Source organism: Cetorhinus maximus, chromosome 4 (genome assembly GCF_964194155.1).
Source record: "Cetorhinus maximus chromosome 4, sCetMax3.hap1.1, whole genome shotgun sequence".
NCBI classification, from domain to species: domain Eukaryota; kingdom Metazoa; phylum Chordata; class Chondrichthyes; order Lamniformes; family Cetorhinidae; genus Cetorhinus; species Cetorhinus maximus.
This window is the reverse complement of record NC_135882.1, coordinates 52,775,821-52,803,229: the sequence shown is the minus strand read 5'-3', so window position 1 is coordinate 52,803,229 and position 27,409 is coordinate 52,775,821. Positions and strand designations below refer to the sequence as shown.

Genomic DNA, 27,409 nt, shown 5'->3' with positions numbered 1-27,409 from the left:
CTACATATAAGTAATGATGTAGAACAGAAAATTTGATACAAATGGAAAATTCAGAAGGAAATGTTAAAAAAAATTCCAATGAATAAAGTATATTTTAACAGCTTTTCTACTGTAATCCGATTGTTAACATACTGAAACAATTTTTGTGTTACCCAAAGATTAATCGTGTTCATTAGTATTTTTTCTGACAGATATTCAGGATGTAACATTTACTTCTCGGTTGGAAACTTTGTAACAGCCTGCCAGCTATGGCAAATAGTGAGCTTGGGGAAGGCAATAAAGATGTTTTACCTACAGCTATGATACTGCACAGAACATCTGGTTTAGTGAGTAAAGGAAACGCCACTAAATGGGCAGAAAGAAGAAAATCTTTGTGCTAAGAACAGTCTACGTTTTGTGAGCGCCTGTCAGAGGAGAAATCTGGCAAAATGTGTCATAACTGTAAGGTCACGTACTGAGCCAGACTCAAGCAATCAGTTTTTGTTAGACATCTGGTCCTGTTCCACCCGCCATCAACAAGGGGGAAGAGGAATGAAAAAAAAAATGAAGCAGCAACTTCAGCATTCCAGAATGTACACATCAGGGCTCTGATAGCAAAAAAAATAAACAGAAAGAAGGAAACCCTGTCTAGACTGAGCTGCTGCTAGGGCCGAGGCAGACACTGGGTTGGTATTTACTGAGAGGGGCTGCCAGGCAGCACTGCCAGGTAAACAGCAAAGTAGAAGAAATGAATAGGAAAACGTCACTGACCGTAGATGAGGACCACAGACTCTTCAATTGCGTGTTGGTAACTAAACTGGGAATCCAACAGAGCTCGGCTGACAAAAGAACCATAGCAAGTCGACTGGTACCAGCCAACGTGGAGGTGGTCAATGTTAACATGACGCAAGCTTCTCATCATTTCCATTTGGTATTGAACTGAAAAACAAAACAGAAATAAACCATCATTTAAAAACAAAAAAAAATTACAATTTAAACAGCATAAACTGCTGATATATTTTATGATTTAATATGACTCTACCCTCAATAAACTTCACCACTCAAATAAAAAATTAAACACTTATCTGAACTATCAACTCTTAACTCAGTATAGAAGGGAGTACGACCCCATGTGTAGCTGACATCAAAAACTGCTGGTTTGAATGCTACTGTTTAATAATTATCCCCCAGTTCAGCCCATAGGTTATTGATTCTTTTGTGCAATGCAATGCTGAACTACTCTGGTATGGAGCAGCAAAAAAAAATCCAACTAACTGAATCCACTAGCTACTATTCATATTGTTATAGTTCCCATTTAAACACTGTTAAGAATTTATTTAAGCTTGTTCTATACTATGACAGTGGTTTCCATTGTACGTTACTCTTCACTGTAAATTGTACTCAAAGCCTTAAAGTTTTCAGTAAAACCTCTCAGGCTAGATAGAAAATACTACCATTGTATGGAGCATATTTAAATTGGTAGTCCTGAAGGTGATTGAAATTGTCAATCAAAGATCATATACATTTTCAACCAGCATTGAAATGTATAATAGATGTATAAGTATGTATAAGTGAACCTCAAGTAATTTATAATCATCCTCAGAAAATCTACTTCTGATCAAGGATTTTAAGCACATTATTATGCTGCATATAGAAACTGTTGCAAGGCAAAAATATGTGGAAAATATTCTAATTATAGTCTTAGAATTACTAGCCCGAACAATCAGCAACTATTACAGATAGTGGGAATTAGGCAGCATGCAATGGTATCATCGAGTTTGACGTGTGCAGAATTTTAGTAATAAATTTGTAAAGCCCGCACAAATGTCAAACTTATTTGGTATAGCAATAGCTATTATTTGGGCTTGCGACCATCCAAAAAAGATATCAATTTTATCCCATTTCCTTAAAATATTGTTAACAGAAAGTCTAAAATGCTCAGCACCTCAAAACAAAATGGTCAGCCACACCCCAGACATTAAAATTAAACAAGGCTGGTGACTCATAGTTGACCATCAAACTTGACTACTACTTAAATCTCAAAATTATTTTCTGTTACTTTCTCTAGCTGGAAATGTGCCTGGTGGCTTATAACCATCCCAAATAATTATTGGATCCAAAACCTTCCCAAGGTCTAATAGAGATGGGCAACAAATGCTGACCTTGCCAGTGTCATTCACATCCCATGAACTAATAAAAAATAAATTACTATTCCACACACCTGAAAACAGCTATCAAACAAATTACAGAATGCCAATTATAGCATTGTTATTTGTCTTGATTGACATGAAAAAAGGTTAAATATGAGAATGCTTAATAATCACTTTTCATTGTTGAAGCAATGTTTAATTAAAATAAAAACACAGGACAGTCATACATCGTGTCCACCAAAATAGTAACTTTAAAATGGCTGCAAATTTTATCCCAATTATATTTTCAACAGTATTTAATAGTATGCAGCATCTTGCCTACACAAATGAAGATTACCTGTACTTGACACATATATCAATAGGGTGTCCTTAGAATTTGGGTGGGTAAAACTTAAATACTTTTTGAAGTTGGTCAGTTGCCAACTGCTTTTTTTGATACATGATTCAATTTTTATGGACCTTGCTATTTAAACGCTACTTCTTCCTGCGAGTTAAATTGTTCTACAAAATGTGCAGTTATGTTTCGCCCGAAAGAAGCTGTATCATAAAATACAGATATAGTTCTCCAAATCCAGCAACCGTGGGACCCTGGCCATGCCGGATTTTGGGTTGGGTGGTTCGGGTTGTGGGCAGTTTGGGTCAAGCTAGGCCGGGTGGGGAGAAGGGTCGCTTGGAGCAGGATATAAAGCGGCGTGTGAAGTGGCGAAGCCGATGACAAGTCAGGAGCCACACTGTGCCAATGCAGCACCTAGCCAAATCGTCCAGGTAAATTATTTTTTAAATTACTCAACTAAAATTGGTGTATGGGATATTATAAAAGTGTCCAGGTTTTGGGCAACTCTAGTTTGTGATCACCCAGATTTGAGACATGGTGTATCTACCAGGAAATGCGGAAAATTGCCCAGGTATGTCCTGTCCAAAAAAAGCTGGACAAATCAAACTCAGCCAATTACTGCCCCATCAGTCTACTCTATCATCAGCAAAGTGATGAAAAGTGTCTTTGACAGCGCTATCAAACAGCACTTACTCAGCAATAACCTGCTCACTGACACTCAGTTTGGATTCCGCCAGGACCGCTCAACTTGTAACCTCATTACAGCCTTGCTCCAAACATGGGCTGAAGAGCTGAACTCTCAAGAGATGAGGTGACAGTGACTGCCCTTGACATCAAGGCAGCATTTGAGCAAATGTGGCATCAAGGAGCCCAACCAAAACTGACGTCAATGGGAATCAGGAGAAAACTCTCCACTGGTTAGAGCCATGCCTAGCACAAAGGAAGATAGTTGTGGCTGTTGGAAGACAATGATCTCAGTCCCAGGACATTGCTGCAGGGAGTTCTTCAGGGTAGTGTCCTAAGCCCAATCATCTTCAGCTGCTTCATCAATGACCTTCCTCCATCATAAGGTCAGAAGTGGGGACATTTGCTGATGATTGCACTATGTTCAGTACCATTCATGACTCCTCAAATACTAAAGCAGTCCATGCCCATATGCAGCAAGATCTGGACAACATTCAGGCGTGGACTGCTAAGTGGCAAATACCATTCTCGCCACACAAGTACTGGGCAATGGCTACAAGAGAGAATTCAATCATTTCCACATGACATTCCTAAAACATCATTTACGACAAAGCAGCCTGCTTGATTGACAGTCCCTCCACCATCAACATAGTGGCAGAATTGTACACCCTATACAAGATGCATTGCAACAACTCACCAAGGCTCCTTCAACAGCACCTTTCAAACCCGCGACCTCTACCACCTAGAAGGACAGAGGTAGCAATGCATGGGAACACCACCTCCTGCAAGTTCCCCTCCAAGCCACACACCATCCTGATTTTGAACTATATCTCCACTGCTTCACTGTTGCTGGGTCAAAATCCTCGAATTCCCTTCCTAACAGCATTATGGGTGTACCTACATCACACGGTTGCAGTAGTTCAAGGCAGCAGCTAACCACCACCTTCTCAAGGGCAATTAGGGATGGGCAATAAAGACTGGTTTAGCCAGCGATGCCCTCACCCAGTGAGCAAATTTTAAAAATACAGGTTATAGACTATTTTTACCTTATCTTAAAGAACATTGTTATTGATTACTCTCATTGACTTGCAAAATCCAGTTTGGGAGTGAAGTGCAATACAATGATGAATGCTACTAAAAAATTAAAAAGTTAAAAGGATTTTGGAAGATCAGGAATGGTGGCCAGAGAGGACATTTCTGCCGCTTAACAGAAGGACTTTAATGAGGAACATTGGGATATGGAGAAAATGACTCCAGTACATAGGAAATGTGGCTTAAATTCTAAATATCCCCATAGTTTTCACTCCAAAGATTTAGAGGCTTTTCACCAACAATGGCCATTGGGAACATAAGGGAAGAAAATCTTATCAATTTGACCACATTTTGATGTTTAGTCTCACTTTTTTTTTAAAGTATATCATTCACATTTAACAATTCATGGTCCATCAAGACAGAAATTTAGTTAAACGATCTTTTATAGTAATTATACATTGGAAAAAAAAATCATATCCAACTAATAGATAAAAAAACACTCAATTTAAAAATTGAGCATTCAATGCAAAAGTGCTGCAATAGTATAACCTCTCTTGTACACAACAAAAAAAACCTCCTGAAAACATGTTTTGCCATTTAAGGTAAATTTGCCCTGCATTCGCCTCTTCAGAATAAGAGTTCATTTGTGGCAACATTGGATCCACACCACTAAAAGTAGCTGTCCTCTGCACCTTTAGATCACTTCCCAGGTTGGATCCTGCTTTTGCTGTTTGTGATCACTCAAGCAAAATCAAATCCTTGCAGCAATGTAATCAATGATTGACAGCTTTACAAGTTGAATGGTCTTTGAACTTTGAGAAATACATTAACATTCCTACATCAAAATGGGGGGGTGGGGGGGAAACACAGATTTTCTAAGTCTTATTAAAGGCATGCTATCCACTCTGTAGTCATGCTTCATAACAATTAACATTTGAAATAATTTTTGCTAGAATGCAAAATTCACATATGAAAAAAGGGAGTGTAGAATGGCATGCTATCAGTGGGAGGTTCTAACTATTCCCCACAGGGAGAAAATTCAATCACAGGGTTGTCATTATTCTTTTTTTGGGGACAATACCAATATACAACAAAAACATAAAATTACTTGATGCCAATATCCTAATAATGTTGCCATCAGTGATAAAATGCCAATCCCTGTGCACAGGTGTATTACTTGATGCTTTGAAATTTTTGAGCAACTATTTCTGTTTCCCAAAGATACAACTGCATGGTGCTAATCAAACTACAGCTCAACAGTTTTACACTTGTTCAGTTCCCACTTCATTAAAATATAAATTCATTACTGATTCAACTTGTGACTGGCTCTCTAATCTACCACTGCATGGCCGAATCATCTCACTCATCCCTTACACCACACTTCTCGCCACCACCCCATCCCCCAACCCTTTATTCTGTAACTTGTCAGCACACAGGAACAGCAAAGAGCTGGAATCTTCAAGCTGCAATGCGAAGGATAGACAGAACAGCTTGGTACATAGCAACAGTAGTGAAGAGTGGGAAAAGCAGTCAGGAACAGAGTAAAGGAAATTGATGAGAAAAGCCAGAAGAAGGCTGCAGCAGCTTTTACTTCTATGGGTCAAGTTCCATTTTCCAGTTCTTCCCCCTGAACAGGCTCATATTGCAAGGAACAGCTCTGTTTCCTAAACTCTGGCCAAGACTGCTGACAAAGCACCATTATAACTACAATTTAGAAAATGCAGAAGCTCGTTAGCAACATGATGGAGTCATATACCAAAGTGATAAGACGTGGCATCATATCTGCAATTCCCCAAATGGTAAGTTACTAATTATGGCATGCCAGGAGGGAGGTGCTAGCCACTTCCCACAGGGAGAAAAATCAATCATAGGGTTTTCATTAATCTCGTTTAGACTATTGATGCCAATATGCTTCAGGGTAAACTAATATAAAAAAATCACTCTTGAGCCAATATCCCAATGCAGCAATACACTTGTGTAATACTCTGAATTCATCATCTCAAATTACCATGATAACAACCAGGCCTGTGATCACCAGCACTTCATCCTTACATTAAAAGAGCCCAAACTGTACACTATAGATTCATACCAAGTTTGGAAGGGAAAAGGGCGTTTATCCTCAGATAATGTGGACAAAAACAAGCATTTCACATGCTCATTAAGCTTTACTGAAATCTTAGTGCCAGCATTGAAGTCAGCGAGTCATTCTGCCTGCGTTCAACAAACTTCCAGCAGCTGGATAAAACCTAGGTAGATGAGGAAGTAAAGCAACTGCAAAAATGTTTTTCAGCTTTATGTGAAATTTTGGATGCTTTCTGGCAGTGAAAGAGTTGGCATATTATAATTCACATGCCTGGAAGTTAGATTCAACAGAACTCTGAACAAAATTATAATGGCCTCAAAAGAAATAAAAACTCAAAAGTTCTCTTTGTTCCTTGTTATGCCAAGAGACAGTCATGCTTATTAAAATACTTTAAACAGTCTATAGCAGTTGGCAAGTACTATTGTAATGCATTAACATTTCAATTGTTTCAGGGAACTGCAGCTTTACTATATTTTCAATGCTGTAATCAAAAACATAAAATCAAATATCTTCATCGGGTCAGGAAAAACATTAACTGTCTCTAGTGTCCAACAAATTCAAATGTGAGAAGTGAACACTTTCACAAAATTAGATAACAATTCTTAATTTTCATTTAATTTTTAAAAGTTTGGATCACTCTAAATCTCAGATTTAGGGTGCACTTTCATGTTATTGGGTAGTGGTTTCAGCTGCAAATTGAATGAAGTTAATTATATAACTCATCACGCTTGCAATCTGGCACTCTAATGCTGTTCAGCAAGATGCAAGACCCTCTCCAGTAGATAATCTGTCCAAGTGCAGTGCAACTGCACTGGAGCTCCTAGAAACTTAATTTATTTTTAAAATGTGAGTGATATTACGAAAAGAGGAACACTTCTATCAAATCTCTCATGATAAAAATTAGCCACTCAAGAAATGGGAGCTGTGAGCATCTGTACAGCTATACATGTGTAGAGCTCCTTTATCACTAAAGTAGGAACAAAAAATGCTGGAAATGTTCAGAAGATCAAACAGCAACAATGGAGAGGAAGAAAAAAAAACACTGCTGGCAATTCAGATCGCTGCCCTTTTGTCAGTACTGGCAAAGGTTTGTGATATAACAGGTCATAAGCAAGTATAGAGGTAGGGGAAGGAGGGTGGTAGAAGGGAGAAAAGAACAAAAGGATAGATCTATGATAGGATGAAGGTAGGAGTGATTGAATGACAAAAAGGGATGATGGTTCAAGGCAAAAGGGGATCATAAAGTTGTTATGGCACAGCTGACAGTACAAGCTGAGCTGCTCAAATCCCAAAGGGAAACTTGAAACAACTGCCACAACTGTTTTGCACTTTGTATTTATTGAGATGCATGCCTTGAATTCACCAGTAATAAGACCACTGGGTCTTACAGGTTTCTTACAAAGCTAAATTAAACCTTTATTAATAGAAGAAGTGATTTTAAGTACATACACAGATCTACAAATTACCACTATAATAACTTCAAAATCCCCGAGTTAACCTAACTCCCAGTTACACTTTTGTTCAGGCAACAGTAAGGCACCCAGATTTTAAAAGACCCAGGCAAAGTGACGCACAATAACCTGACCAGTCAAATTTAAAGTGAGTTTTTGCTTGTGGACAGCAGCTTGAGGCTTAGATGCTGGAGGCTTTTCACACTTGTGTTAGATCTTAGAATGCCTACCCTTACACACAACCTTCTCTCTTTAAACATATTTTCCCCATTGAATAAAAACTCCCATTGTTTCACTATATCTTTGGACTTTACCCCTCTAATAATAAAATCTATCATAGTATCAATTTTACTAGTAGTCTTTGGGAAAAATAAGCATACTGTCTCTTAACTTCTCCTGGCTAGGTGAAACATTTCACCCCCTCTTTTGAATTCAAGCTAGTCTGGTTTATTTAAAAATTCAAATGTTCCCTTTACACCTGTTTACCTACTTAACATTTCAAACCTACCTTATCTTATACAAAAACAGAATTACCTGGAAAAACTCAGCAGGTCTGGCAGCATCGGTGGAGAAGAGAAGAGTAGATGCCATCCGCAGTAGTTTTTTGTTTCTACCTTATCTTATGATACATCAAAGCATTCAGACCAGCTGCCTTCAATTCAATTAAGTCCGACATACACACAAAGACACAGGCCCCACTTTTACTCCACAATAAATTCCAATAACATTATTAAAATTAAATCTTCCTAATAAAGTAAACAAAAGGTGGGTCTAAAGGGGCAATTAAGTTGTGACAGCAAAACCATTAGCACCAGCAGCACCTCTGCCCAAAAAAATGTGAACAGTGGTTCAGATAACCATGCTAAAGCTGGAGGAGAAATAATATCAGAGGCATACAACCTGATTAAATATTTAGTTGAGGGAGCCACCGCACAGGAGCAGGTTTGTCTTCTGCCCACCACCCCAGTCCTAAAACTGTTTAAACCTGAAGCAGGAATATGTGAAGCAGGTTGGGTTTGAAATTTTTTATAGTTTAACTCCCCATCCCACTCAAACTCACCCATCTCTGAAGGTTAAAATTACCCAGGAGTCAACATGAGTACTAATTGGGGAGGTGAGACTTAAGACTGCAATAGTCTGCAATAATACAGTGCTTTGAATTTACATCATGTTCCAAGGCACTTTAAAGAATAGCAATAGTAATAAGAGGAATGAAAGACCAAACTAAGGGGAGCCTGTTTAGGAGGTATAATTGAAGACTAGGATGAAAAGATGGGTTTTACAATGATTTTTTGAAGGAGGGAGTTGGAAGGATATAAGAAAGGAATTTCAGAGATCAGGGCTTAAGCATCAAAAAGCTCTTCTACCAATGATGAGTAAAGAAAAGGAAGGATACAAAGCAGACCACAGTCAGAAGGCTAAAAGGTTGTAAAAAGTGAATCTAAAAGAGATTGCACAAATAGGATGAAGTACCACCATGGAGGGATGTGCATAGACCCAGGAATGGGAATTGAAAGATCAGGAGCTGAAGATAATAGGAATCATGGAAGCAGGAGATGGATATCTTGTGTGAAAAACTTGGAAAGGACAGTTGGGAAATGGTGCAGAAAATGCATAGTTAAAAGGGGTCAAGGCTAGAGTGGCTGGGAAGCAGAATACTGTGGATGCTGGAAACTTCTGTGAAATAAAACAGAAAATGGTCGAAACACTCAGTAGGTCAGGCAGCATCTGTAGAGAGAGAAACAGAGAGTTAACGTTTCAGGTCCAGGATCTTTCATCAGAATTGGGAAAGCTAGCGATGTAATAGGTTTTGAGTAAATGGTGGATGAGACAAGGTCAAAAGGAAAGGTCTGAGATAGGATGGAAGACAGAAGAGACTGAATGACAGAAATAGTTAGCCTCAAGGGGCAAAAGGAACAGGGATGGGGCAAAAAAATGGAAAAAAGAAACTAAAGATACGCCTCGAGCAGGTGTGTTACTATCTGAAAGTGAAAATAAGAGAAAAACTGAAACATGCAAAGAAAAGGAAACCAAATAGAGGGACAGAGTTTATAGGCTGAAACTGTTGAACTCGGCGTCGAGCCCAGAAGGCTTTGAAGTACCTAATCGAAAGATGAGGTTCTGCTCTTCCAGCTTCATTGGAACAGTGCAGCAGGACAAGGACAGAGATCTCGGCGTGACAACAAGGTGAAGAATGAAAATGATGGACCACTGTAAGCTTGGGATCAAGCTTGCAGATTGAGCGAGTGTGTTCTGCAAAGTGGTCGCCCAATCTTCATTTGGTCTTCCCAATGTAGAGACCATATTGTGAGCAACAAATACAGAAAACTAAATTGAGACAAGTACCCATAAATCACTACTTCACCTGGAAGAAGTGTTTAGGGCCTTGGATGGTGTGGTGAAAGGAGATGAAATCGCAGGTGTTACATCCCCCGTGTTTGTGTGAAAGGGTGCCAAGGGAAGAGCACAGGGTGTTGGGGGGTAGCTGAGATGTGGACCAGGGTATCACGGAGGGAACGTTCCCTTAGGAATGTTGAAAGGGGAGAGGAGGGGATGATGTGTTTGGTGGTAACATCGCACTGGAGGGGGCAGAAATGGTGGAAAATGATTCACTGAATATGGAGACTGGTGGGGTGGAAGGTGAGGACAAAGGGAGCCCCATTGTGGTTCTGGGAGGGAGGGGGAGGAGCGAGAGCAAAAGTGTGGGAAATGTGGTCGACAATGTCAAGGGCCCTGTCAATGACAGTGGAAGGAAATTCTCTGTAAAGGAAAAAAGGCAACATCTCAGGAACGCCCTCATAAATTTACACCCGGTAATAATGTTAGCGTTCACTAAAGCAAACTGGAGCTTATAACACAATGAACATAACGGAGGAAAACAGAACAGCAAATTGCTCTCTAGTGCACCAGGAATTACAACATTGTTCATCCAAACAATAGACATAAAAATAATTACTTCTAAATTGTTTTACAAGTGTGGCGTTTGACACCAGAGGTAGGATTACTATGTTTTTTGTTAAATTCAAATTAAACTGTCAAGAGGACTAAACAATCAGTTCCATTTGGCATCCTGTTCAGCACCATCATTTTCATCAGTGGCTGACTATATCCCAGTTAAGCGTTATTGCTCAATTTTAGTTCAAAATCCTCTGAGAGACAGTGGCAGCCTCAGTATTATGTCTGTTACTTCCCCTATTCTAAGTGAAAAAACATTACCTGCTTTAGAGCTAAATTATAGTAAAATGTTGGGATTTCTAATCATACATTTGCAATGAACTTACCAGAGTTTAAACCTCTAAAATAAATCAAAACACTAAAAGGTGGGTAAGATTTTAATTCATCCACCAGCCCCAACTTTCTGTATTAAAAAGTAAATACGATTCAAGTCACCTGTGCTTTTGAAAGAGAATATGAAATGGATGACTTCTGCACCCTTCTCCCACAAATCAAAAGACACAGGAAACAAGAGGTGCAACAATCATATTTCTACTAATTTCAGAGTCCTTCTGACTTCTTTCACATCACGTCAAACACGTCGAACCATAGGTAGCCACAGTATTAACTAAGCTCCAAAAGTACCAAATTTACATCATCACTGGAAGCAAAGAGTTATTAAAAGATAGATCAAGCTTTATTACCATGGAAACCAAGTCAATTTTCAAAATCTCTTAAGTGTTTATCATCTTCACAGAAGACTGAAATACACATTTGAATAACACATCAGCAGTGGTCCAATACCAGATTTCACTTGGGAAAATAGATTGATTGACTTGCAGCTGTAGCTCTTATAAACTGTTTCTTCTGTGCTCAAAATAAAATCCTATAAAACAACTTGTACAAAACACTGTTGTAACTGATTAAACATCTGTTTCGTATCTTACAGCAACATTTTTGAAGCTAATAAATTAATGCAGGATTCAATGAAAGAATAAACATTGCTTTTATAGTGAAGTCATCAGCAATGGCCTGTTACCTCAATCTATATTTTCCTTACTATTTTCTCTATTGTTCTGTCTATAAAATATTATGCACTTCCCCATACAGTTAAGACATCTGCCTCCTTGATTTTTAAAGACAAGCAACATATTCATAATAAATCATGATTTTCAGAAATTGATCTTCCAGTTGCTTCAATTATTTTAATAAATTCCATGTTCTGGTCTCATGTTGTTCCAAACCTTACCAGTAAAGCTTATCTTGATCAATATTTATGTTGTCTTGTGAACTGAATGTAGTGTAATGTGAAATAGGCTTTGTGGCATGTGCTTAGAAGCAATGGCAATTATAATTCTGAGGTAGTGTTGCTTATCTTGCAAACTTCACAGCTCTTGCTATCATTTTAAAAGATTCTGCTTTTACAGAAACAGATTTTGAACCAAGACATCACTGTGAACCCTGCAGAATCCTCAAAAAGTGTAGAATATCCTTCAATTACAATTATCTGAAATTAATGAAAACTTGTCAATTGTTTAGAAATCAAGCTACACAAACATCACCCCAATTTTCCTAGGTATGCATGAAAGCAGCTCTGGCTTTCTTGTTCAGCGTAGAAGAAGAAAGGATTGAAGTAACAAGGAAACATGAGTCAGTGTTTATGCAAATTTATGACTATGAATAAAATGAGAACGAGTTGATCTGAAAATCTGTTAAGCAATGGAAATTGTCAGCCATTCCAGAATATGTGAAGGTTGCCATGACAATTATTTTGTTTCAATATCATTGCAAGGTTTCAGACTCAAGAATTATCAGTTCATCATGAAACAAAATGTAAACCAACAAAATTAAATATATGTATCAAAATAATTCAGTGTCAAAAGTACAAATTTTCTCGATTTATATATGGCATTTTTTTTCCCTTCCTACAGTGTCCTGAAGCCATAGATCTATGTTCTGCAGATGTCAGTTTTCCTTGTTGGTCTATGCCCCACAGATGCCAGTTATCCTCCAGTACTTTGCCCAAGTTAGAGAGTGAACATTGGCCACAGTGGTGGTGGGGTAGAGGCAGGAGTTGCAACAGCATCACAGACAAGCCAAGCATTTGTAGATGCAAACTTTCCATGAGGGATCAGTGCATAGGAGTAGGAATCCTACTTAATTTTTTTCCCCAACTAGTGGGATTTGTAGCAAAATTAACTGTTTCACTGGCTGCCATCTCAATATGGACAGAGAATCAAATCTTAGATCTTCTGTTAAAACAAATAGAAAATGCTGGAAATGCTCAGCAGGTCTGGCAACATCAATGGAGAGGGAAACAGTTAACGTTTCCAGTCTATGATCTTTCATTAGAACGGATCTTCAATTTAGTTTAATGCTACACCAGGCAGTGCCTTTATGTAGCAGCACACCATTAAAGCAATTTTAAGATTTGAACTATAATGACACGACTTAACTGACCTGCACAAACACATTTCTTTCCTGTGCACCTCACTGGCAGTAAAGCATGGTTGTATGATTCAATATGGAATTCTGCTAATATTGTTCATCTTTTCTAGAACACTTTTGAAAACATTCTCTACTTAAAGCTGGATCTTCCTTTGAATTTGATTCATGTTTCTTGAAAGCAACAGAACCAGAAAAAACACAAATTCTGGTTCGAATAATTGAACAGCCTGGACATTTCGTCATAGGACAACTTGCCAGTAAGCAACGTGGCTTCTCACGGCTTTACAGCAGAACTCACATTGTTGAAAGGCTAGTCACAGGTACTACTAGCTGGTGAGGTTTCATAACATGACATCTTGAAAACTGACTGCTGATACAGGTTGGCTCTGATTCTGCCCAAGATAAGTTTGTGTGACATATGACAAAATAACATGGCAGAATAAAATATAAACTTGCATTAACAATTTCAAACTGAAATCTGTGGCTCGCCCAGTGCCTCATGTGGGCAACATGGAAGATTTCATTCATTCTCACGAAATGGGTATTAGTATCAAAGCTGGTATTTATTTTGTCAATCACTTGTTGCTCTGCAAAAGTGGTGACGCACCTCCTTTTTGAATGGCTGATAGCGATTTCAAATAACTGAGCCACTCACTAAGCACTTTCAGAGGGCAGCTAAGAGTCAACTACATTGGAGTCAGGGCTGAAGTCACATATAGATCAGAGTGGGAATTGAGAAAGGTAACCTTCCCTAAAGGACATTTGTGAAACTGTTGGATTTTTACAATAAACAACTTCAAGGTTACTTTTATTGACACCTGTTCTTTGTTGCCAACTTTTAAAATAGAAACTGAATTCAAATTCAAAACTGCCCTGTGGGATTTAAAGTCTCATTTGCTGGATTATTAGTCCAGCAACAAAACCGCTACCCTACCAGATTCATTACCAAGATTCTTAAGGACAATTAGGGTGAGCAAAAAATGCTCACATTGCCAGTGACGTATACATTCCATGAAATAATTTTTTTTTAAACTCAGCTTGGATTGAGTAGGGTGCTGAGGTTCAAACAGTCTTGTTCACCCTAAGATAATGAGTGAGGGGAGTAGTGTCAGTGGAATGTGTACAGAGTTTGTGATGGAGGCCGAAGCAGATGCTTCAAGTCTATCCACTGTTTAAATGGAGGAAATTGCGAATCAGCCAAAGTTGAATATTGGAAAAACAGTCTGAGACAATGGAGGGCTTGAGAGAGATGAAAAAGTAATCAGCACATATGTGGAAACTTATCTAATGGGCAGGATTTCATGGGTGGCGGGGTTAGTCAAATTTACATCAAATAATAGGTAGGATTGGTGGCCATGGGGAAAAAAATAACTCAATTCTCCCTGCCAAAAAGCTCAGGCAGAAGAATATGGAAAAGCTTACATGATGACTCATGAATTTGTCCATTGAGCAGGTAAACCACACTAACCAGATGCTCCATTTCATTTACTACCTGCAACGAATTACCTGCCCTGGCAGGGGAACTACAATTTGCCTCAGCACTCTTGGGTTATAGAAAGAAAAGAAAAAAATCGATCAAGTCGCCCACTTCTACTCAACATTTAGTGATCCCCTTGCACATATATATGTTGGATGAAAACAGAATTGGGTTTAGCTATAATGCCTGTTTACATGCACTGTCAAGAATCATGTGAAACCTAGGTACTTGAGGCATCAGATAATGCCTTGTGTCCATTCAGCAGTATTGCTAACATGGTAATGCATTCAGAAATAAAAGAAAATTGGAGACAAAAAATGAAAAAGCAAAGTTTAAAAATAAATTGAATGCTTGGCAAAACAACTTTTTAAAAAATCATAAGCTTCTCCACATACCTAACCCCAAAATGCAAGATTATGGTGTTGAATTCGTGTCAGAAAGCAGAAGAGGTAAAATCACAAGCACACATTTCAACTCTTGGGTGCTTGGTTGAAAAAGGAACAAAACCTTTTAAACAAACCAATCTGACCAACATCATCTGACTTGGGCCAATTAAGTCATCTTAACACACTAACATTACTAGTCAACTTTTCATGTCATTGTAGATGGGAGCCAAGATCAAATGTAGTGCTCAGCTGAGAAAGAAGGCTGGTTGAATCAGGGGATGTAAATATGATTGATTCATTTTCCATTTCAGAGTTGTACATTCTGTCCTTATGTCTACATTTCTACCAATTTTGTTTGCATTTATAACACTGTACAAACTGTCAATGTAAACTGGTCATGCTATAATTATAACTTCCTGAGCATAATGGTGCAATAGCACCTCAACAGGCAGGAAGGAGTAATTACAGTATAAACCTACATACGCAGTTTCTGTTATAAATGTGTACTTAAGAATTTACTATGCAAAAATACTGACAGAAAGCATGTGTAACATACAGCTACAGCTGATGAAGACAACTTTCACACCCTCTGTTGGGGGCATGCATTAGTGCAAACAAGCTGGCTCCCTTATCCATCGAGCTGTTGGATAACAAACTGCTTTAGTGAGGTCAATGCGGGTGCTGGTCCCATGCACTTTCCTCTATGCACCTTAGCAAAGAAGTTCATAATTTTTATGGAAACCACCCACCCCACTTCCACCATAAAAGCAGGCAGCAAATTGCATTTGCATTTTTTGTTAGTCAATGGCTACACATTACATTTTGTAAGTACTCGTTTCTGACATTTGTATTGGCAATAATGATTGAAATGCTTTGCTTTGGTGTAGCTTTGATCATTTCTGCCAGTTTGCTTTTATTCAAATAAATTTCCCACACCTTTATAGGGAAGTGAACTAAATAATAAGCAAACAGAATACCTATCAGTAAAGTCCCAGGTCACTTATTTTTCTTGCTTGAGTTATTTCAATCAAATCACACAAGTATATGTTAGATAAAGTACTGCGTGATGGGCACTTTATATTAAATGATGTAAGAAACTGAAAAATGTCAACATGCAATCAAAAGTGAAATTGGGAATCTATTGAAAAGAAATTTGACTTTAGAAAGAAGTGACAATAATATAGAAATGACAATATTGAAAATGTAGGTTCATAAATGGAGACTTGCAGCCAATTGATTTAACATTTTTATGAGAAAATATTCAACCATGAAATTTCCCAAGAATGATTTTCATGAAAAAATGCAACCACAATTTCATATTTTGCAGCATACATAACCATATGCCCATAGAACAAGCATAGGAATGAAGAAACATAGGAGCAGGAGTGGGCCAATCCGCCCCTCAAACCTGTTCCACCATTCAACTAGATCATGGCTGATCTTCTACCTCAACATCTCCATATCCCTTGGTCATCGGTACCTAGACATCTATCGACCTCTGCTTTGAATATACTCAATGATTGAGCCTCCACAGCCTTCTGGGATAGAGAATTCCAAACATTCACCGCCCCCTGACTGAATAAACTCTACCTCATCGCGGTCGCAAATGGCCTCTTATTTTGAGGCTGTGTCTCCTGGTTCTAGATATCCTCTAACCAGGGGAAACATCCTTCCTGCATCTACCCTGTCAAGTTCTGTAAGAATTTTGCACTTTAATGAGATCACCTGTCAATCTTCTAACTCTAGAGTACAGGCCTAGTCTCCTCAATCTTTCCTCATAGGACAATCCTGCCATCCTAGAGATTAGTCTGGTGAACCTTTGTTGCACTTCCTCTTTGGCCAGTATATCATTCTTTATGTAAGGAGACCAAAACTGCACACACTACTCCAGGTGTGGTCTAACCAAGGCTCTATACAACTGCAGCAAGATTGCCTTACTCCTGCACTCAAATCTCTTTGCGATAAAAGCTAACATACCAATTGTGCTCCTAATTGCTTGCTGCACCTGCATGTTGGCTTTCAGTATCTTATGAACAAGAACTTCCAGGTCCCTTTGGACGTCAACACTTATCAATCTCTCACCATTTAAGATATAATCTGCATTTCTATTTTTCTTACCAGAGTGGATACCTTCACATTTTTCCACATGATATTCAATCTGCCATATTCTTGCCCATTCACTTAGCCTGTTTAAAAACCTCAAAGCTCTCTGCATCCTCCTCACAACTCTCAGTCCCACTTAGCTTTGTGTCATCAGCAAACTTGGAACTTTGGTTCCCACGTCCAAATCATTGATATAGATTGTGAATAGCGGGCCCAAGCACTAATCCTTGCACTAGTCACAGCCTACCTACCTGAGAACAGTCCAGTTTATCCCTACTCTCTGCTTTCTGTCCATTAACCAATCCTCATCCATGCCAGTATATTGTCCCCAATCCCATTTGCTTTAATTTTACTGACTAATCTCTTCTGTGGGGCCCTATCGAAAGCCTCCTGAAAATCCAAATACACCGCATCCACTGGTTCTCCCTCATCAATCCTGCTAGTAACATCTTCAAAAAAACAGGTTTGTCAAACATGGTTTTCCCTTCATAAATCCATGTTGACTCTGCCCAATCCTACCATTATTTTCTAAGTGCTCAGTTATCACATACTTTGTAATAGATTCTAGCATTTTCCCTACTACTGATGCCAGGCTAACAGGTCTGTAAGTTCCCTGTTTTCTCCCTCCCTCCTTTCTTAAATAGTGTGGTTACATTTGCTTCCTTTCAATCCTCAGTCACCATTCCAGAATCTATAGAATTTTTAAAGATGATCACCAATGCATCTACTATCACTACAGCCACCTCTTTCAACACTAGGATGTAGATCATCAGGTCCAGGGATTTATCAACTTTCAGTTACATTACTTTCTCCAGCACTACTTTTATTACTAATACTATTTTCTTTCAGGTCCACAATCTCACTAGACCCTTTGGGTCCCCAATATTTCAGGGAGATTTTTTGCATTTTCCTCCGTGAAGGCAGACACAAATTATTTGTTTAGTTTCTCTGCCATTTCATTATTGCCCATTATAAATTATACATTTCTACCTGTAATGGGCCCACACTTGTCTTTACTAACTTTTTCCTTTTTACATACCTATAGAAGCTTTCACAGTCTGTTTTTATGTTCATCACTAGTTTACTTTCATTTTCTATTTTCTCTCCATCAATTTCTTTGTTCCCCTTTGCTCTATTTTAAAATGCTCCCAATCCTCAGGCTTACAACTTTATATATCTCTTCCTTTGGTGTAATAGAATCTTTAACTTGTGTTGACCATAGTTGGATCACTTTTCTTGCTGGCTTTTTGTCTTAAAGGAATGTAAATTTATTGCAAACCAGCTATTAATTCTTTACATGTTAGCCATTGCCTGTCTACCATAGCTTTTAATGTAGTTCTCCAATTTACCCCAGCCAACTTGCCCCTCATACCTTCGTAGTTTCCTTTGTTTAGATTAAAGACCCTTAGTTTAAAGCTTCGGGTTGAACGGCATCACTTTCAAACTTCAAGCAAAATTCTATCATATTATGGTCATTGTTCCGTAAAGGCTCCATTACAAGATTATTAACTAGCCCTTTCTCATTGCATAATACAAGATCTAAAGTAGCCAGTTCTGTAGTGGGTTCCTCAACATACTGTTCTAGAAAACCATTACGTATATAATCCAGGAATTCATCCTCCTCAACATCAGCGTTAATTAGGCTTACCCAGTCTATATATAGATTGAAGTCACCCATGATTACTGTGTTACCCTAGTTACATGCACCTCTAATTTCCTGACTTATACCATGCCCTATGTTACCAGTACTATTTGGTGGCCTATAAACAACTCCTACCAAAGTTTGCTGCCCCTTGCTGTTTCTTAGCTCCACCAAAACTGATTCAATATCTTGATCTTCTGATCCAAGATCCTCTCTCACTAATGCACGGTTCCCAATGTTGGTCACACTGCAGCCACATCTCTGTAATGGCAATTAGGTCATATCAGTTTACTTCTATTTGTGCCGTCACTTAATCTACTTTGTTGCGAATGCTGCGTATATTCAGATAAGAATGCCTTTAATTCTCTTATTATTTTTGCAATCTCTAGCCTTAACTGCTGGTGCACTTTTATATTTCTACACTCAGTCCCTTATTGCAACACTCTGATAATCATTTCCCTTATTGCGTCCTGCTCTCTTATCTTCCCCTCTCTCTCTAGTTTACCACATCTTCCCTCACCCCCATTATTTAGTTTAAAGCTCTCTCTACTGCCCAGAACACTGGACCCAGCATGGTTAAGGTAAAGGCTGGACCAATGGTACAGCTCCCACATTCCCTAATACTGCTGCCAGTGCCCCAGGGATTGAAACCCATTTCACCCACACCAGACTTTGAGCTAGGCATTTAACTCTAATCTTATTTACCCCTGCGTCAATTTGTTTGTGGCTCAGGTAATAATCCAAAGATTATCACCTTTGAGGTTCTGCTTTATAATTTAGCACCTAGCTTCTCAATGTCTAATCAGAACGTCCTTCCTAGTCCTACCTACATCGATCACGGCCACTGGATCCTCCCCCTTCCACTGTAGGTTCCTCTCCAGCCCAGAGCAGATATCCCGAACCCTGACACCAGATAAGCAACACAGCCTTCTGGGCTGTCGCTCTTGGCTGCAGAGAACTGAGCTTATCCCCATAATACTGCATGGTGATTTTAACCACTGTATAAAACCCTGGAAATTCATTTTGTATTGGCAGTGTTGTGATTTAGAATTGTATGGAGATTAGAAAAACTGGGATTATTCCCCAAGAGCAGAGAAGGTCATGGGATGAAATAATAGAGGTATTCAAAATTATGAAGGCTTTTGTTAGAGTAGATAGGGAGAAACTCTCTCCACTGGTAGGACAGTTAATAAACAAAGGACACAGATTTAAGATAATTGGCAACAGAACGAGAAGGGAGATGAGGAGAATTTCTTTTTAAAAATAATCTGGAATGCACTAACCAAAAGGGTAGTGGAAGCAACTTCAATAGTAAATTTCTTAAGGGAATTGGATAAGTACTTGAAAGGGCTATGGGCAAAGAGCAGGGGGGAGTGGGGCTAATTAAATAGTCCTTTCAAAGAGATGACATAGATACGATGGGTTGAATCGCCTCCTTCAATCCTGCGAGGTTCTATGATTAAGGGTATACTTATACTACAAGTTTGATGTCAGCATTATATGGCTTCAGCTTTTCACTGACTTGTGAAGTGTAATTATATTGTTATGAACCATGCTTTATCAAAAAATGACTTTATAAATTTACTGGCTGAAAATCACTACATTTTCAAAGGGTTAAAAAAGCAAGCTGTTAAGATAGCTGCTAAGCGTCAGGTGACTTTTGAGACTCAGAATGACCTCAAGCCTTCAGAAAGTTCTTAATTAAATGAGCCTGGCTGCTGTGTCCTGTTCGAATATACATGCTGAGACAAAACCATCTCTGGAATTCACATCTTTTATTGTCTATGGACTCACCAGGACTTAAAATCCCTGGATTCCGAGACTCAATGTCTCCAAACTCGAAAGTTAACAAAGAGAGCTGTAGAGAAACCAGTTCATCATAAGCAGGCGTGAATAGCCGCCAACCATCCCCATTGTGTAGCAATGGCTTCGAACTTCAAATCATTTAAGTGGACAATGAAAGTATTGATCAGGTGGTCACCTGATCAAAACTGACTTCAGATAACCAATCTTGCCTACCCCAAGCACCATGGAAAAATAAGCCAGTATGTAAACAAAAAGCACAGAAGATCCTTGCGTGGGTCTCTCTCCCTCTCCATCTATTTTCATAAGCTCAAACCCTGTCTACTGTTTTTGACTATCCATGTGCCTCAGGCAGAGACAGTAGCTGCTATCTCCAGGAGAACATCCTTAAACTACCTCGACACAACAAAAAAAATCACTGAGTACAGCCTGGATCCACCCAAGGCATCATACTACAAGAACTATATCACTTAAATCTTAATTGGACTTCATAATTATCCATTATCTATCCTCCTACTTTCTAATGTGCGTTTGTGTGTGTGAATGTGTGTGTGCGCGCGAGTGTGAGAGAGAGAGGAAAAGTTGGAGTGTTTATATTATTTTACTTAGACCAGGTTAAGTACAATAAAAAACTATCCTCTTTTCAAAAAGCTCAAGAAAACCTGTTTGTTTGTGTCTTCTGCAGTCACAACATATAAACAGTTAAACATTCACTGGATTGGCAAGCATATCATTTTTTAAAAAAAACTGCAGCGGTCAAACGAGTGGGAAGAAGGAAGCCATTCCACCTCTCCTTGCTTGAATGTAACAACCTTAACAACCAAACTAACTAGCCAAGTAGACTTGTATTCAGGTGGAGTCTCGCACTGGTGTAATAGGTCTGATTTCAAGATGCAGACTGCATTTACGTAGTCACCGTAGAGTTGATAAGAAACAAAACCACTCTGCACCAATTCTACATTGTACAGTAGTATAAATGCAGCAAAGATAAAATTACTATACAGTGCCACTAAATAACATATTAAAATCATATCACATACAAGGCGTGAATGCTTCCGTTTTTTAAAAGATTTTTAAAAATCATCTGCAAAAATGTTGAATTGTAATGAATTTTATCTGGGTGAACTACCACCATCATTGTTCTGAATGTGCTCTTCACAGATAGATGCATTAGATGCTGGAAAGGCAATGAAAAGCATGGTGACATACTGCATTTCAGGTAAATGTGGAATAATTTGGAACAGTGGTATGTTGCAAGTGCAAAATAAAAACCATTACAACAGGAACAAGTTACAGAAGAATTTAACATTTCACAATTTAAATTTCTATGCGTGTCCAGAGTGGAGGGAATTGAATTTTTGAAAGAAACAATAAACCTAACAGAACAAGTAGGGAGAAATTATTAACTGTAGACAATGTTTGTAACATTGTATATGGCAGAAGTGAAAAATTGCCCTTCAAGAAATCTCCTGTTAAGGCCCTTAAAACAACCAGAGCATTTTAAACCAACATCAGCAATAGAAAGAGGTCATGTACAGCATAAAAAGATATACAATGAGAAGCAGTACGCAAACAGAGCAGCTGTAAAGTAAATCCTGCTTGAAATTTTAAAAACTTGCAATCTCGCAAATACATACAAGAAGTGGTCAGTTTCTTTCAAGAAAGATGCACCCTAGAATATCTAAGTAAAAGAGCAAGAATAAATTGTTCTCCTGATAGCCAGTGGTGAAGGATGAAACCAGAACCAATCTTTATTCACTTTATATTTATTCAGAGTCAAACATTACAAGTATATACTTGGATGTGGAGAGAGGGGCGCGGCTGGAAGGGAAAGAGGGGTTTGATAATGGGTGGATGGGGGGGTAGGGGGGATTGGTGGATGGAGGGGTGGGGAAGATATAAGGACATGAAGAAAAGGCACTGGCTTGTGCTTTAAAAAAATCGAGAAGGTTGACAGGTGTACCATGCAAAAACAAAAGGTAGCAGACTAAATAGCCAAACAAGATGATAAAGCAGTTAGGAATAACCAGGTTAATGCGCTCAATTATAAAAAGATATAAGTGGACAAAACAAATAAACAACAGATATAAATAAGAAGGGTGGAGCTGACAGCATTAGATGCTTTGCATTACTTTTGCACTCAATTGATCCAGTTACAGAGGCTTGAGGGAATATGAATTTTTCTTGGTGGGATGCAGCTTGATAAAGCTGGAGGCTGGGACACAAGTGCAAATTTGAGAACTGAGCTAAACCACAGTGCTGGACTATAATCTTCACACTCATCAACTTATGAAAAGACTGCCACCTAGTGCAGGAGATGTTTAATTCATTAGAGGTCACATTTATACAAAATCTTGAAAAGCAAATAAATAGTGGTTTAGGCGGGAAATTTTCTGAACAGTCAGGTCAGGAACTAGATAAAAAGAAGTCTAGCTGGATTCAATTACATTTTTTCCCTCAAAGTTTTGTTTGAAAAGTATATTTCAAATTTTAAAAATTTGTTCAAGGGATGTGGGCGTCGCTGGCCAGGCCAGCATTTTATTGCCCATCCCTAATTGCCTTCAAGAAGGTGGTGGTGCGCTGCCTTCTTGAACTGCTGCAGTCCTCGTAGTGTAGGTACACCTACAGTGCTGTTAGGGAGCGAGCTCCAAGATTTTGATCCAGCAACAGTAAAGGAACGGTGACATATTTCTAAGTCAGGATGGGGAGTGTTTTGGAGGGGAACTTCCAGGTTGTGGTGTTCCCATGTCTCTGCTGTTCTTGTCCTTCTAGATGGCAGTGGTCATGGGTTGAACATGGACTGCTTCAGTTTCTGAGGAGTCACGAATGGTGCTGAACATTGCACAATCAGCACGGGCATCCCCACGTCTGACCTTATCATGGAAGGAAGGGCATTGATGAAGCAGCTGAAGATGGTTGGGCCTAGGACACTACCCTGAGAAAGTCCTGCAGTGATGCCCTTGAATTGAGATGATTGACCTTCAACAATCACCTTTGTGCTAGGTATGACCCCAACCAGAGAGTTTTCTCCGATTCCCATTGACTCCAGTTCTGCTGGGTTCCTTGATGCCACACTCGGTCAAATGCTGTCTTGATGTCAAGGGCAGTCACTTTCACCTCACCTTGCGAGTTCAGCTCTTTTGTCCATGTTTGAATCCAGACTATAATGAGGTCAGGAGCTGAGTGGTCCTGGCGAAACCCAAACTGAGCGTCAGTGAGCAGCTATTGCTAAGCAAGTGTCGCTTGATAGCACTGTTGATGGCCTCTGCCATCACTTTACTGATGATCGAGAATAGACCAATGGGGCGGTAACTGGCTGGGTAGGACTTGTCCTGCTTTTTGTGTACAGGACATACCTGGGTAATTTTCCACATTGCCGAGTAGATGTCAGTGTTGTAGCTGTACTGGAATAGCTTGGCTAGGGCGCGCGGCAAGTTCTGGAGCACAAGTCTTCAGTACTATTGCCTGAAAGTTGTCAGGGCCCATAGCCTTTGCAATATCCAGTGCCTTCAGCCGTTTCTTGATATCATGTGCAGTGAATCAAATTGGCTGAAAACTGGCATCTGTGATGCTGGGGTCTCTGGAGAAGACTGAAATGGATCATCCACTCTGCACTTCTGGCTGAAAATTGTTGCAAATGCTTCAGCCTTATCTTCTGCACTGATGTGCTAGGCTCCCCCACATTGAGGATGGGGATATTTGTGGAGCCTCCTCCTGCACTGAGTTGTTTAGTTGTCCAGCGCCATTGACGACTGGATATGGCAGCACCGCGGAGCTTAGATCTGATCCACTGGTTGTGGAATCTCTTAGCTCTGTCTATCACTTTCTGCTTATGCTGTTTGGCACGCAAGTCATCCTGTCTTGTAGCTTCACCAGGTTGACACCTCATTTTTAGGTATGCCTGGTGCTGCTTCTGGCATGCCCTCCTGCACTCTTCATTGAACCAGGGTTGATCCCCTGGCTTGGTGGTAATGGTAGAGTGGGGGGATATGCCAGGCCATGAGGTTACAGATTGTGTTTGAGTACAATTCTCCTGCTGCTGATGGCCCACAGCACCTCATGGTTGCCCAGTCTTGAGTTGCTAGATGCATTTGAAATCTATTCCACTTAGCATGGCGGTAGTGTCACACAACACGATGGAGGATATCTTCAATGTGAATAAGGGACTTGGTCTCCACAATGACTGTGCGGTAGTCACTCTGACTGATACTATCATGGACAGATGCATCTGCGACAGGAAATTGGTGAGGATGAGGTCAAGTATGATTTTCCCTCTTGTTGGTTCCTTCATCACCTGCCACAGACCCAGTCTAGTAGCTATGTCATTTAGGACTCAGCAGCTCAGTTTTGGCAATGGACATTGAAGTCCCCCAATAGAGTACATTCTGCATCCCTGCCACCCTCAGTCCTTCCTCCAATTGGTGTTCAATGTGGCAAAGTAATTTTTAGCAGTTTGATACAACTGAATGGCTTGCTAGGCCATTTCAGAGGTCATTGAAGAGTCAACCACATTATTGTGGGTCTGGAGTCACATGTAGACCAGACCAGGTAAGGAAGGCAGGTTTCCTTCAGAACCAGATGGGCTTTTGCGACAATTGACAATGGTTTCATGGTCATCACACTTCTAATTCCAGACATTTGCCGAATTCAAATTTCACCATCTGCCGTGGTGGGATTCAAACTAGAGTCCTCAGAACATTACCCTGGGTCCCTGGAATATTAGTTTAATGACAATACCTCTATGCCATCGCCTCCCCAACATTATAGAGTAACAACCCTGGAGTTTGATAAACTGAAGTTACTGGGTTAGTGGGAACAAATGAAGGCCCTTCCAAGAACATCCACAGCTAAATATATAAATTCATGGTTAAACGGAACCATTGAGAATCTATTGTCTTTGCCTAATAGAATAACTTCAGACTCGTGGCTCCACAATGATCAAACTGCATAACAAGCAAATTTAATCAGGAAGGACCCAGATCCAACCCCTGATTTGTCAACTACTTGAACGCAGCCATGATGGCAATGAGAACCTAAAACAATTAGTGCCCTGTCCAAAATTATCATTCACCATCCAATTACCCTGATGGAAGCATTAACATGTAGATGCCAGGTCAATTGTGATATCCATTTGTTTCTCTCTAATTTTTCTCAACATGGGAAGTACTCAGAGCCATCCCTAGGGTGTGGCGAATCGAGACAACCACCCTGGGCCCCGCAATTTGACATCACGGTGTCAGGTGTAATACAGCCTGTAGTACATATCAGCTGATTCGCTGTCACTCACACTCTAAGCCCAAAATGAGTGTTTACTGGTGGATATGAGCGAATTAACGAAGCAGGTATCCCCTCTCCAAAAATCATAAAAAGGGTAGAAGAGAAAGCAGGTTAAAACCATATCAACTGGATAAATCCCTGCCAAGGCAGTGGGCCGGGTGACCGGAAACGCAGTGCAGGCTCAGCACCATCCGTCACCCTTGGAGACAGCAGCGCTGACCTCAAACAGCAGAGCGGCTTTTATTCCAACTCTTACTCACCACAGAGGGGCAAGATGAAGTTTCCAAAATAGTTCACATCTTTAAAGCCAGCATATAGCGCATAGTGTCCGACCTGCGGGGTAAGTCAGTCACTTGCAATGTTTATTTTTGGTCCCAGGCAATTGAAACCCTCCGCTTCTTATTTTATTTTCCTTCCAGCACGCATTTGCAAGTAACATTTGCTTAATGCTGGAAGGTGAGCCGTCAATTTTTTTTAAAAAAAAGTCTAATTATTTATTGCATCGTGTTTGTAATTTTGTAATTTAAAAAAAAATGTTGAACACCTCACTGAAATTTTCCAGCCCCCACCCTCCCACTCCGCGGTGAGGTTGGCGAGCCATTGAAATCTCCATTCACATTGGCGGAACCGGAAGATCCCGCCAGCGTGAGGAGTTGGAAAATTCCGGCCTTAAGCTTTTCTGCAGTTGGCATGTGGGTGTGTTAGTAAAAATGTTATAGCGGAATCTCAGAGATCATGGATTTCTCCTTAAAAGGAGAACCAACAATTATATTTAGCCTTGTAAGCAAGGTGTAGTTTTACGTGCGACAGTTATCACAATCGATAATGCAGAACGTGCTTGTAACCGAGTGCTCAGTAGCTGGGAAGCTGCTGGTGCTCCTTTTCTCTCACACACTCAAGGGCCCAGGCATCAGAGGAAACTTGTCTAAAAATGTTACAGGGGGCCCGCACAGTGTGATATGTCCCGGGCACTGCACCCCACTAGGGACGGCCCTGGAAGTACTATATAAATACAAAATGCTGTTGTTGATGGCTGTATTTATAGTCAAATGCTGTGGATACTGTCCAAGCTAGTATATGAATAGCAACTTGAAGAAGAACTGAAAGGCTGTTGGTGCAAACTGAGCTGAGCCTTAGCATGTTCACCACTTTTAAAAGTAAAGGAGAAACAAAACAGGAAAAATGAAAAAGTCTAAAAGAAAACTTCACCATCAGGCTTTTATCTGGAGCTCAAGCCTATAATTTAGACTTGAAATATTCACTTAATTATTTGAGGTAAAGAGGTGCATTTGAGTAGATGAAGGCCAGAATTCATGTTCTATAAACACTTCCTAATCATGTACCTTTCCCAACATTAAGGTTTACAAAAATTAGTCCACAATAAAAGGCACAATGTGATTAACCTTACATACTGATACAGCAAAATCCGCCATAATGCTCAAGTATTGGTACAATATTGAAACAATTTGTGCACTTGGGATTGTGAACTGAAACAATGGGCAGTTAGTAAATTCACTAGAAGTGAAAACCCCTTGTTGCACAACTCGAGTTTCCAAGATCTTGTGCTCAGCAGAATGTTGCTGTAATGTTTACTTTTCTTTCAGCAATGTGAGTTTAAGAATAATT

General features: G+C 39.6%; 1 protein-coding gene across 1 annotated transcript in view; it reads right to left on the bottom strand.

Annotated features, from left to right (window-relative positions):
* Positions 1-27,409, bottom strand: part of eif3hb (eukaryotic translation initiation factor 3, subunit H, b) — a 165,827-nt gene that overhangs the window by 52,669 nt on the left and 85,749 nt on the right. The window contains exon 3 of the mRNA XM_078540198.1: positions 751-918. Within this exon, the coding sequence (XP_078396324.1) occupies positions 751-918 (168 nt within the window). The remainder of the gene's footprint in view (positions 1-750; positions 919-27,409) is intronic.